At 32.1% G+C, this 14,603-nt stretch overlaps 1 protein-coding gene across 3 annotated transcripts in view; it reads left to right on the top strand.

The window, feature by feature from the left end:
* The window catches only part of LOC148832732 (pituitary adenylate cyclase-activating polypeptide type I receptor-like), a 129,281-nt gene that overhangs the window by 104,117 nt on the left and 10,561 nt on the right, over window positions 1-14,603 (top strand). For 2 of the 3 annotated variants that reach the window (XM_088918560.1, XM_088918559.1), the window contains exons 10-11: window positions 109-178; window positions 779-870. In XM_088918560.1, the coding sequence (XP_088774686.1) occupies window positions 109-178; window positions 779-870 (162 nt within the window). Of the gene's footprint in view, window positions 1-108; window positions 179-778; window positions 871-9,101; window positions 9,186-14,603 lie in introns of all 3 variants that reach the window. The other variant, XM_088918561.1, reaches the window with a different exon arrangement.

Here is a 14,603-nt window from a genome sequence, read left to right as displayed (position 1 = left end):
GATAAGAAACAGTTTATAGCAAAACAATATTTTATCTGAAAAAGATGTGTTAAAATTTGTAATAGGTGATGTTTATTTGTAATAACATTTGTAATGTTTATACTGCAGGTGCTGGGATATGAATGACAACACTGCTCTCTGGTGGGTCATTAAAGGACCTGTTGTGGCATCAATTATGGTAAGTAATTCATACCACAGGATAGTTGTTAGTATGTTATCTAGTAAGTTATTCAAATAATGTAAATATATAAGCTAAGGATATTTAAAATATATCTCTAAATATATTAATTTAGTTTCATATTGGTCATTTTCTTTACATTCTAAGAGGTACAGTATCACTAATTATTGAATAACAAATGTATAGATATTGTGCATCAGAATTATGGTTACAGAAAAATGGTAGCACAGTGGTTAGCATTCCTGCCTCACAGTGCAGGAATGTTGGGGGTCCTGGGTTTAATTCCGGAACTAGGGTGCTATCTGCGTGGATTTTGTATGCTCGTGTTCTTGTGGATTTTCGCCGCATGGCAGGTTCGTTTGCTTCTGGGAAAATTGTACCTGGTGTGAGAGTGTATCTGTCTGTGTGTATACCCTGCAGTGAAGTGGTATCCCATCCTGGCTGTATCCTGCCTTGCGCCCGTTGCTTGCTGGGATAGGCTCCAGCTCCCCCACGACCTTGATTTGGAAGTGGTTAGAAAATGGATAGATGGATGTTTAGTCTTTTTTTAGTGTCATACATGAGAATCAGAAGTCATAAAATAGATATTTTTCCTTCTAGATAAACTTTGTCCTCTTCATTGGAATTATAATTATCCTTGTGCAAAAACTGCAGTCACCTGACATTGGAGGGAATGAGTCCAGTATTTACTTGTGAGTATGAACTTAAAACCCTGTTGTTTTATGAAAAGTGTAAAACCATACACATAGGAAAACAGGTAAATTAAACATCTGTTCATGTTACATTTTTAATAGCAAAAATATCCAAACACCCTGTCCATTAATTAATTATTTACTTACTTTTAAAAATATAATTATATGATTAAGGTTTTGTTAAATAATTTTGTAGATGCAGTAAATAATGTAGCAAATAAAATACAAGACTATATTTCCTATATTTCCTTTTTATAATGCATCTTAAACCCTATGAATAAAAACATCAGGCAGAATAAAAATATTCATACTTTTTTTTTCTAATTAATGCATGCTATTGTTTGTTTTTTCTCTATAAACATATTTTTGGTACAAACAACACTAACCATATTTGTAAATTTTCACAATAAAGTGCCATCTATTTTGTATTTATCTACTGTAAATTATAACAAAGAAAAAAAAATACTTTCCTTCAGGAATATCTATGATCACCCTAATCCTAAAGTTGCTCATTATGCTCTTTCCTTCAATTCAAGGTGCATGATAGATTGCCTGTTGTAGTTTGAGGCACTTTATTGAAGTTTACATTTGATAAAAATAAAGGTTTTCTAAAGTGTTAAATGAAAGAATTAATGAATGCAGTGGCTCTAAATCTGGGAAAAGTTTTAAAAACTTCAGGATATAAAATAATTAGTTTAATTATTGTAATGCTTTACATCACATTTTATTTTATTGATCCTTTCTCACCATTCATGTAATTTGAACTCAGTTCTATTTATCATGTCACATTACTGGAAGTGCAGTCTAGTACTCTCCACTGTAAATGCATGTTTACAATAAGTCTAGATTCTGTGTGCAGGTACAACATATGGACATTTTGAAGGTAAAACACAAAGGAATGTACACCACATTCATTTATAAAAACATATATAATAAATTCTCAAGAACCTGACCAGGTAAAATGAAGCACTTGAGCTACATGCATTACTGTCACAAAAAAGAACATGACAAGACATGTTTGGGGACTTTTCTCACCAGAGTAAATTATAAATACACATTGAGTGTCTGTAATTGTGCTCCAAAATGGCTAATGGATGCTTTTTGATGAGGTTTCTGGGTACATATTTTTGCTGCATCTGTACAGTACATAATGTACAACACATATTTACCCAAACAAATAAACGACAGCTATATTTTTTTTTAATCCAGATATTTTGCTTAGATTGCTGTGTATTGCCGTAGGACCAAAGTATGAGGACGTGGTCTTTTTTTCCCCTTAATTTACTCTATTTAGTTTTTTTTATTAACATGGAATTCACCAATAGAGGGAGACATTGTACTATAATTCCCTCTGCAGAACATGAGTGCATTTGATGAGGTTTTAACTTATCACCTGATGATTTAACAATAAGCCATATTCTTGTGAGAATAGGATTTTTCTTATAATCATGAACTTTTAAGTTTGAATTAAATGTATTGGTATACATATATAATGGTAGCGCCCCCCTTGCAAACAATTGTGGTTTTTATTACCTGAATTTACATTTCTACAATGAAGCACTCAAACTTAAAAAAAAAAACATTACCTTTGTTCTGAAAGCAAAAAAGAATTATACAGAGAAAATGGGAAAAAAAAGTATGACATACATTTAAAAAAATTTGAAATTTTGAAATCTTTATAAATTTCTGGAAACATTTGTACCCTAATGACTTAGACTTAGTAGATGATATAGGTTTAATGTGTTAGGGTTTATTAGATCTAGAATAATCTTTCTACTGCTACTTTTAGTTGTGTATATTTTAAAATTATCCTGTAACAAATAACATTTTAATACTGTAATTAAGTCGTGTGATTAAGAATTTAAAAAGGTAAATAAAAAAGCAAAGAATTGAGATACACTACAGGTGTACATACATTTAAATATAAACATTTTATAAAATGAATAATTTCTGTTGAATTTCAGTAATAAAGTGAGATGGTTTGATTCATGCAGATATGTTTTAAGTGATTGCAATTTCAGTTTTCCTATGTGTATAGTTTTCTGTAGTGTGCATAATTGTTTCATGTGTTTTCACAGCTTTATTATTATGTGTGCAGCCTGTAAATATTTGTTTTTAAAGTGGAGTGTTGTTCATCAAAGCACTGGGGTTTCAGCAAAAAAAAAATTATGAAACAATGTGTCAGGACTGTCTTCAGTCCATTTTAAAATTTATATTGCCTGCTTCCGTTGTAATTAAGCTTTCACACTGGGTATGTGCCCATTTCTCATTCAGTTCGCACCTTGTTGCCTTGTCCATATTTCAGTTTGCATAATATGGTGGAACATCATATTAAATACCATAACATATGTACAGTATATAAAATAAAGCAAATCACTGTTAAAGAGCTGGTATGGATCAAACATACATTACGAGGTCTAACATTTTGTATCATATAAATATATCAAAAACAAGAATTAATGCCATTATTCTGTACTAAGGATTTTACAAGTTTTATTTTATTTTTTTCTGTTATAGGTTAAGCTATTTAATATAGAATTTTATGATATATTTTATTTTGGCATAAAATGATAGATTAGCTTCATAATCTTGGTTTTTGTGATCGGAATCTCCTAGTCTTCATTTTCACTTCCTTAATTAAACTAATAATGTAATTGAGCAGACCTTTGTAATTTTAACTTTGTATTCTTTTTGCAATGTCATTTTCGCTTAGTAATATTATAAGAAAAGGTAAGATGAAACAATTCAAAACTAATTGATACATTTTTAGTTACTGTATATTTGTGTTCCTTTAATCAACACAGAACAAAACAGGCAGTGGGACCACAAGGCCTTGTAGTGGATAGCCCTGAATTAACCTTTCTGTGGTGAATTCAGGGCTATGGCTCAGGAGAGACTAACTTGGTATAATACACTTTGTAGTCTATTCTCATCATATTTCAGAAGTAATACTTATCCTGGTCAGTACCAGGATTGGAGACCTTCAAGTAAAACCAGGTTGTTGCTCAAATGGTGTTGATGGAGCACTAGGTGGCACTCCTCCCTCTCTCCTAGAAAATTGCAAACAAATGCAATTGCCTTACTATGGTTGCAGCACAAGACCCTGCTAGGTCAATAAAGACCCATTGGTATTTTATGAAGCATCAATGTTAACTCCACTGCCCAAATTGAATTTGGTAATTAAGAGGTCAATGTTAAAACAAAATCCAGAAAACCTTGTGCCTAAACTGAACTGGACTGAACCCAAGTAACATAATTAAATGCTTTAAATCTATGGATAATTCAATAATGTTTTTAATAAGATTTTAGTATGAGATTTGTATATCTAATATAGTATCTTATGATATTAGTACATTTTATGTAATGTTTCAACAACCTAGCTTAGAGACACTATATTTTCCCGCTAAATTTATTTAGAAAGAATTACAATAAGTTAAAGTAGTTTTAAAGGGTACATTTTATGCTACTGATGGTGTGGAAGGGAAAAAATTACTTATCGGATTAATCTGGGTGGGATATTAAAATACTCCAGGTTGAGGAATTATAAAATGCAATTTTGCAAGGCAGTCAATTTAGCCACCCTTGCATAATACCATGGGATATTTAATTACTATAAGAAATTAAGATTTTCTAATGTTTTCAAATTGTGTAAGAACTTAACATTTTTGCGCCATGTGCTATATTCAGCTTTTTGGGAAATCTATTCAGTTGTAAATAATGTCTTGAATTGCAACTGAAATGCCTACACAAAAAAGTGAGCAGCGATTTTTATTAATTTATTTTAAATTTCAGTCAACATGCTTTCCAACTAACAGACAATTAAATAACTTACAATAACTTTGCAATATTACTCATTTCAACCATTCAGAGTCAGCGACTTGGTCATTATTGCATTGTGTAAATTACTGAAAGGGTGTATATAACATGAGTAATGAATAATAAAACAATTAAACTTAAAGTTGTCTGACCCATACTATGTTTTTGTAACATAAATGTGTTCTGCTATCACCAGCAGCAGTTCTAATTATCACCAGAAAACATCACTCTTTACTAATATTCATTATTAATCCACATTAATATACAACTTGTAGTTGTGAAGCTTGATAATTATGAGTTGTCATATTATCATTGTAGGGATGCTTGCTCTGAGCCATCTGGGTTGTGATTGGTTTTATAGATTTTCCATTATGTTCAGTTGTGTTAGCAGTCATAGTTGTTGTTGTTTGGAAGTGATCACGCAGGTGGCTCATTGTATGCAGCTAATCCAGTCTGAGTTGATCGTGGTTGCTTTATTTCATGTAGTGACACAGCTGCAATCTAGTAATGCTAATTGGATAGATGCCAAGAGACCCAACATCAACAATTATCACCAGGTTTATCTTCATTGTGCTTGATCTCTAGAGATTTCAGAATAAAATTAACAAGACTATACAAGTAAACTCTTATCTCCCTAAACACTTGCCCATCATTTGCATTCTTTGGATAGTGGCCTTCTTTTTAGATCCCAGTATGAGTCTCTGAGTACTGAGAGGCTGTGCTTTCTGTTCCTTTCTCCAAGGCTTTGAGTGCATCTCTTCTTTTTCTGAGTGCACAGCCTATCAAGATATTACATTCATATAGGATGATCATGCACTGTAGCTGTTTGGGGTTAATTATTTTATGTTTTGTTTTATATATAGTGTACCAAATGATGTAAAATGATGGTTTTTGTTACAGTTAAAAATACGACAAAAGAGCTGATACAAATATTTAGAAACTTGAAGTAGGATACTGACAGGGGAATGACAGGATAAATAAAGAATATAGTTTAAGAAAAACTTCATACCACTTGGACATCATACTAAGGAGTATTCTGTAAGTTTATTTTCCCTAGAAACTTCAAAGGTTTAACATGCTGCTGTTACAAATGTTACAACCTGTAGTATAATTTGTATGAAGTAGGTAATGGTGTGTTTTTAATGTCTAACGTGACTTAATTTTAACTAAAATTTTGTTATTATTGTTAAAACTAGTATTCCAGATACTTGGATTTAAAAGATGTACGTTTGTTTGTTTAAGCATGAACTTCAATATCTGGTCGACAGGATCTAACCTCTCCTCCAAAAAAGTTTTTTGACTTGTTCATTATTTACATTTTGAAACTAACAATTTAGACATTTTGTATAGAATATCACAGTCTGCTCCAAAATATTGTAAGAAGTCTGGATTCTTGTCTTTAAAGAAGCTGTGTGAACATGTTCTAGAAAGTTTTCTTCACAATAAGAACTTGAAGTAACAGACAAAGGCAGGCCTCATGGTACAGCTTTTTTTTTTACGTTATCACAGTCTGTTGCTCAAAATTGTGAAATTACTGTAAAAACACATTAAAAGTGCTATTTCAGTTATTTAGATCACATTTATGGTCTATTTTGTCTATTCAGATATAGTTAATAAGTTATAACTAGTTCTAGTTTTTAACCATTATTTTTATATGACTTTGAAGAGCTAACATATTTCAATTACTGAAAGCAATTTATTTTCAATGAAGTCTCAAAATCATTACAAAGAAATTATACGGGCAACCTTGATGATTATGGCTTTATATTCCTAAGTTTATTTATAATTTCAATATTTAACTAAATGCACTGATAGGTATTTGTGGTGTTCTTAGATTACTCAGATAGTATATTTACTTCTTATTATATGGAACACTTACAATAGTTATTATTGTCTAGTGTGGTGTGATTGAACTTTACTTGTTCTTTCAGTGTTCCCTTTGATACCTCAGTGGAAAATATATCTCATCTTATTTATTTATCCATATGCCCTGCCACTACTCTGAAAAATGTTACTCATAAACATACATTCACCTAATGTACATCATTTCTCCAAAATCAGTATGTTGCTGGAAAGAAGGGAGAAACATGGGATAAATCATAGGTAGGTATAATTTGCCATATTACTCATTTACAAAAGATTGTAACATAGTGAACGGGTAGTCATGATTGTGCTTTGATAAGCAACACTCCTCTACTTTGTAACTAGTTCATCTGCAAAATTAAAAAGAAAATCCATCTTGTATAGTCATTGTCTTGCTGCAAGCACTCAGACGTGGTGCTATAAAAAAAATAAAACTAATAGTGCCATAGCCCCATTTACAAGAAAAAAAAAACAAACAAACAAACACATGGACTCCATATTCTCCTTGTTTAATGTCTTGTCCTTAATATACATTTTAGATCTCATTGTGAAGTTAAGATGTACACTTAAGTTTCAGGAAGCATGTTATTATTTTTCAAACATCTCCTGTCTAAAAGGGTGTCCACATGTTGATCTTTTTACCTCCCAGTGACTTCAAAACTGCTAGTACTACAGAAGAGAAAGGTTTGGGAATAATGTCTTTGACCACAGCAATATTGTGATAATGTTTCTAATTTTTTCACTCTTATGTGGATGTTGTCAACATCAGCCATGGCTTCAGCCATGAGAAATTAATTCTACAGCAGTTAAAAAAATATAATTTTCTATTAGAACATCACCCTGATCGAACCATTCTAAAAGAATGTTCTCCAGTTCATGCAGACCAAATATATTGTTTTACAAGCCCTGAATGGGAATGTTTGTTTGAGATACTGTATTAAGACAGGATTAAGCAAGCATCTATGGTCTGTAACCAAACAATTAGAGCGCACATCTGTATACACCAAGATCAAATTGGCGACATTAGTAATTGATTTAAGTTTAAGAGGAGGCATAAGCGAACATCATTTTTCATATTCAGGGAATGATCTTTGCTTTCCAATGTTAAGATATTTTGTATAATTGACTTTAATTGTATTGTTTAAAAGTCTACAAAATACAGTATGGACAAATCCCTGTACTACACAGAGCTCTTAAAAACATTAGATTGCAACTGGATATGCCCAAAACATTTTCTGTGCTGTTCAGAATAACCATTTTATTGCTACCCATTTAAAAAAAAAATACTGATGTTTTTCTTATTTCTTTTATGTGTAAGTCACTATTCCAGTATACTGTATGTAATAACAGTAGTAGTATGAAATGCTAGTTCATAAAATGAAGCATCCCTTTTTAGTTTCTTGGCAGAATATGATTGTATTATTGTAATATGCATAAGAATACATTAACATTTGTGCAGTATAGTATATAGCCTGGATTATTGTTACATGTATCCCACTATAAATGAAATGGAGCACTCCATTTTTATAACAGTTTAAGTCAATACTTTGTTAAAGAGACAACATCGAAGCACTCAGAATTAATAAAAAGGCATGTTTTCAGGTTTTGCTTTAAACAATTTTATTTTACAATGCAGCTCATTTTTAGCTTGGCTACATCGAGAATATCTGAAAAGGGGAACATTAGTACAGTATGTTTCGTTACTGTACCTTTCAACTATCAAATAAAATGCAGTGGATAGACCACTTAGATATAGCTTGTATGTTATGCAATATAATTCTGCTCATCCAGTAAAATTGACATACTTTTTGTTGTTTTGCTGGTTTCTTTGTTTGTCAGAGTGAGTCGTGTTGTGTTATGTAAGTTTGAACACATTTATGAAGATTGGAAATAAAATAATAAAACTTTTAAACAGTATACCATTGGTATTAATATCATGTGCTGTAAATGGGGCTGAAGTGTTTTGGGATATATTTCATGGAAACACAGGTAATAATTCTGACATCTTGAAAATTTCTCTAAAATTCTTATTCGACCTTCACAATATCATTTGCAGCTTGCAGCACAACAAACATATTTGATACCAACATGCATTTCAATATTGTAGTGCTAAAACATCCACTCACAACTTGTTTTTCTTGTTGTTGTGATTAGTAATGGTATCTAATTGTTGCGTGTGATAATATCATTTAAAAACATGCGCATATTCTATAAAGCTTCGTGCTTCTATTAAATATATTTTTACCCAAATGTTCCTGTCTGTTTTATTTTGACTTTTATCTCAACTTTCCTCTATGCATACACACTTTTTGTGGCTTTTTATGTCTTTAATGTCCTAATTCTTCAAGCAGTATAAAAGAATTGGTTATAATTGTTATATAAGAGGGCAATGTTTATTTACACATTATTACCCTTATGATTTTGCTTTGCTTAACACTTTGTTTCCTCTTTTATTTAATGTTTTATTTTGCAAGTGTTTTAATTGTAAGATAGCTTTCAATAAAATGTGTTTTCCTGAAATTAATCTTGAATGTTAACCTTGTCATATTTAGCAGCTGCGTTCAGAAATGCTACTGTAAGCCTAAGAGGGCTAACCATCATTCTTGCAAGATGTCAGAACTATCTACCATTACTCTGTAAGTGGACATACTTGCATAACATTAGTGTTTTTGTGAAGCATGAACATCTAGTTTTCCCAATCAATCATTTCCCATAAATGCGTGTTTTCTAAGTATTGTGTACTCATATTTCAATAATCTCCATTTTAAAGCATAATGAATGCCTTGCAACCTGTATAACTCTGGGAAAAAAATGCTGAGAAATTTCCAAAAATGTATAATTGTGTTATACTGTATATATAAAGTATAGTAGTTGAGCTCTAATGATAAATTACGTTACAGAGAAACTAATTACAGAGATCCTAAGAAAATTAATGAAAGCAGGTTATTCAGCTCATCAGTGTTTGTCACTTCCAAATACAAAGTTATTCTACTGTATCACAGATTCAGTCCTAATTCTTAATTAATTTAGTATTTTTGCCTCTGTATGTCTGGATAATCTAGTCATTGATAATGCTCTGTGTGTAAAACATAATGTAAAAAAAATATTTTTAACAAGTTTTAGTTATATCTTTCTGATCCGTTAAGCTTGGGTGCTCGTGAGATCCACCTTATTTGTTTTCTTTAAAAATTTGAAAACATCATTCAGATCTGCTTTTAGAAGTCTTTTACTCTGACCAAAAAACTTTTAATCCATTTAGTCTCTCTTTGCAAATCATCTGTTCAAGCCCTGAAATGAGTCTTGTGTCTCTTCTCTGGAAACTGTTGGATAATTATTTATCCTTTCTACAATGTGGGAACAAGAAATAAGCTCTACATGTGGTCTAATCAGCGCACTGTACAGTTTCAATATACTGTACAAGTAATTCTTTTAACTGATGTTCTAATACAGTACACTTCCAGTAACCTATTTGACTTCCTTAATGTTTCTTTGCATTGAGTAGGTGCTGGGTGAATCTGCACCAGCTCCTAAACATGTTTCCCATTGTGCAATAAGTCTTTGTCACTCAATTATGATATACAATAATATTATTAGTTATGAATTAGTTATGAAAACAGTATTCTGTCAAGAGCATACAATTGCAATATTTAACAAATCTGCATTGAATGAAATCAAATTCTTCAACCATTAAACATTTTACCAGTATACTATTTATTAAAAACATTTCAGCTTTGATTTGTAAAGTTCTTTAAAATTTGGATTGTAAATATACAAAGTAGATGTGTTACATTTTAGAAACAAATGTTTTCAAAATGCACAAGTTGTCAGTTTCATTATTAGTACATTTCTTGGATGTAATTCAGACACAGTAAGAATTTAAATAGGTATGAAAAGCATTTTTAATCTTTGTCTTAAAAAATCAACAGAAGTATTAAATCATTTAAAACATCTCAATAAAAACAAATCAATTTACTCAATATAGTTTCTTAATTGAAATTCAGTATACGGTATAATATATGAGATGATTCAAACACTTGGATTAACAGTGAATATATCTGCATTTTTATATGCATTATGAGTGAGTGGTACACAAAGAACAAAAAGTCCTTGTTTAAGTTTTATGACAAAAAATGTATTTTTTATTAATTATAGATGGTTTAGTGACCAATGCATGTTTAAAGCCAGATGGCAATTTGAATTGCCAAAAAGATAGAACAAAGACTGTTGTACAGATTATCTGTGATACATACTGTACTGTAGCCGAGCTTTCTTTGATTACTGTGAGCAGATGTTGTCAACAGTGATTCATAATGATCATTCTACAGTATGTGAAATCTGAGAATATATTGAAATAGTTCCATACCAATGCTATTTCTTTTCATAGCATAATTCACTTTCTGTACCATGTATACATTTCTAGCAAGATTTGTTTCTTGACTTTGTGTGCAGAACTCTCAAAATGATCATTCATTTATCAAAAAACTAGTAATTTGTTCTGTATGCTGTTTTCTACACAAACAATACAGTGCATTTAGCTTAGCATTGCTTCTGTTTTCTCACTATAGAAGGTAAATAAAAGGTTTATTTAATCTGTTTCACTTCTAACTGCAAATGCAATCATCAACACAGAGACACATTTTCTACAACACCTCAGACTTATTTTGTACACTGCCACGGGGATGTCAGTGTTATTGAAAAACAGGCTTAATAACTCAGTAAAATATATTCAATCTTTCTTTTTATTTTTTTTCTGCATAATCAGTGGTTAGATTATATTTATATAGATAAACAAATTGCAACCTAGTACACTTTAATGCACAACATAAGCGCAGCATAAATAGAGTACTATTAATCTCTAATACCCCTATTGAATTCAATACATTGTCTTTTTGCAGGTCAGGTCAACATGTTTTAAGATGGAGAAATTTGCTTTGCCAGCAGGAATAAACATAATGCATTATAAAATACATTTAACAAAACATGAATCCAGTTTACAAATAAGAAACATAGATACATAAATTGAGAAAAACAAGTAAGCAGCTTTAAGAAATCATCACAATTTAGAAAGGATTTGAGTAATCAGAGTGCGGAAAAAAAAAGTTTTATATAACAATCAAAAATTTGAATTAAGCAGATTACAGTTCTATTAAACCTACTGTAAATAGGAATTAGCTCAAATTCAAGGGGTGGTTATGACATCATTGATTATTCATTGATTATCATTGATCATTGGTCATTATATTGGCCTTCCACAGAATTTTTGTGGTATAGTTTTCTGGGTGGATTTTTCTGGAGAAGAACAATCGGTGTTGGCTCTTCTTGCATTTAAGCTTCCATATTTTCCTCAAAGGTTAGCTTGTAATCAACAATAGTGCAGTGATATTTGTAAATGTTGATTATTTAAATTTCTTCTCAATGCCTTGGTTTTGTAACTGGTGGTTACATTCTATATTGAAGGACTTTATCTTTGGTTTTTGGTATGAAGTTGAAGGAAAGTGTTGTTATGCCATTTAACAAAATAATTCACCACAGTACCTCGCTCAGTGTCTGCAGCTTGGAGGAGACTGACAATTACAGAGTCATCAGAAAACTTAATGATGTGTTTATCCTAAAAAGGGCTTCTATGGCTGTCAATATAAAGAATGTAGAAAAGTTGGGATAGAACACAGCTCTGGAGAGACCTGGTGCAAGAACAAAGCTACTCTGATATAAAACCATTTACTCTTTGTGATCTGTTGATCGAAAAGTCTAAAATCCACGGTAGATTATCAAAATTTAAATTAAGATTTGAGAGTAATCTCTCTACTAACAAGACTGGAAAGATATCTTGCCCTTACCATGCTACCATGCCCATGTTAAGGTTTTTAATTACCTCAGAGAGTCAGGACTTTGATTCTACACCTCATCTGAAGGACAACACAGTTTTACAGCATACTATACCATCTCTATACTGGGCATTAGGACTCACACAGACCGCAGGGTCCCCACTGGCCCTACTAACACCCCTTCCAGCAGCAACCTTAGCTTTCCCAGGAGGTCTCTCATCCAGGTACTGGCTCACACCTGCTTGGTTTTAGTGGGTTGCCAGTTGTGAGTTGCAGGGTGATATAGCTGCTGGCATTATGATGTTGTTTCTAAGAGAGAACCAGACAACTATTTTGCTTTCAAGCAATCAGTTACAGCAATATTCACTTTTAAATAGAGCTATGGCTCTCCATGGAGAAGCCCTGCTGATACTGCTTAACCCAAAGAGGATGTAGATGATTCTGTAAAGACAGGTGAGACATTTGCTTGCTATTAATGTGGTCTAGGTGATTCTTAGACAAGAATGCTGTGGAGCCTACAAGGACTTTAATTTACTTCACTAGCAAGATGAACAGGCCCTGCTGCACTTAGTATAACTGGTAAAAACATTGGAAAACCCTCCCAAGGAAAAGCCAATAGTACACGTGTGCTAGAACATGCAACATTGCTCCTACACTCTGACAACAGCTGACCAGTGACTTGACACAATGGTCAAAAGAAACTACTGGAGTCTCTGCATTGATTCCACCCAGATCCAGGATGTCCTCTACATGGTTGTGGGCACTGTATTTTGGTAAGAGCATTAAACATGGGATGGACAATGAAAAAAAAAAAACATTTGGAAAACTTCCTCTAAGCCAACCTCACCATGTACAGATAAATACTCCTACTAGTTTAGCTTTCTCTCTTGGAGGACTGGGGCTGGAAGAGTTTTTGGACTTTGTTATAATAGTGTGAGATTCATATATCCTAGACTAATTATGAGAATGCATTAGGTTTGCTAATACTGTGGAGGAAACATCTCATTTTCTTGGAGGGCCTATCCTTTTTCCACTGATAGGTGTTAGAGAGCTGAATCAACTTCTCTGACAATTCTATTGGCAACATAAATACTGAGTTCATGCCAAATGCTATCTGCAGCAGCCTTCAAGCCACATTCTCCTCTTTGATCCAGGAGACAAGCTAGGAGGGAAGGCTTAATGGAACTCATCTGAAAACTAGTGATCAGTTTCTTCCTGAAGCACAAAATGGTGCTATTGATGATTCACTGAGGCTGTAGCTGCTAATCGCTGCTTGAATGCTTTGGACTGATAAAAATCTTGGATTAAATTCTGAATTCTGATTTACTCCAAAATGCTTCTCACATTTATTGAAACATGTATCAGCATAAATAGGATAGATTACGTGAGATTATAAATACTAAATTACTACAAAAGTGGAATGGTTTTGTTAAAGATAACTCAAAACCTAATCTTATAAAAAAAAATATACTCATGATTATTTTACTACATTACATTTAACCTCACATTAGATACACATTACAAAAAGTATATCTTGCCATGTATAGATACAAATATGGTATATTTGAACCTAAATACATTATTATGTTCAACTAGATGTTTTCTTTTTGAAGAATATAGAAAAATTACTTTGTCAAGCAAGGATTTTGATAAAAAATAAAGTGATTGTAGTCTCATGTTTGTCCCAAACACAAAATTTGTAATATGAGATATGACAGATTAGTTTAAATTCTTTACCATCTCATCAGCTAAAGATGGAGGAAATACCTGTCTTTTTGAAAGGGCTTTTACTTTGTTTTCCTGTTGCTGATGACTTTGAGCAGAAAGGTTTTCGATTTGTACTGCAACACTTTTTCCACATGCACCAACTTCCATACCTACCTCAGTTATGTATGGAAAACAACTGTACATACAGTTTTGTATGTACGGATTAAACTACAAAAAGCCAGTGCCATCCAATGGAAAATCTGGAAAATATCTATTGCAAATATCAACAACAAATATTACTTGGATGGTGATTTAAAAAATGGAATGCAGAGTACTTATTTTATATGTTTTTTTTTAAATCTGGATTATTGCATGGAATTTCCCACAGTTTACTCCTGAGTTGCCAGTAACAGAAAGTGCAAAGGTTGTGCTTAAGGGAAAAAAATCTGTGTCAAATGTGTGTAATAATTTTTATCAGAATTTACACATAAGTACATAAGTACAATTAAATATAACTGGAAC

This window comes from Atractosteus spatula, chromosome 6, assembly GCF_055471065.1.
Source record: "Atractosteus spatula isolate fAtrSpa1 chromosome 6, fAtrSpa1.hap1, whole genome shotgun sequence".
Taxonomy (NCBI): domain Eukaryota; kingdom Metazoa; phylum Chordata; class Actinopteri; order Semionotiformes; family Lepisosteidae; genus Atractosteus; species Atractosteus spatula.
Note: the sequence above shows the minus strand (reverse complement) of the source record. Positions and strands in the feature narration are given on the sequence as shown.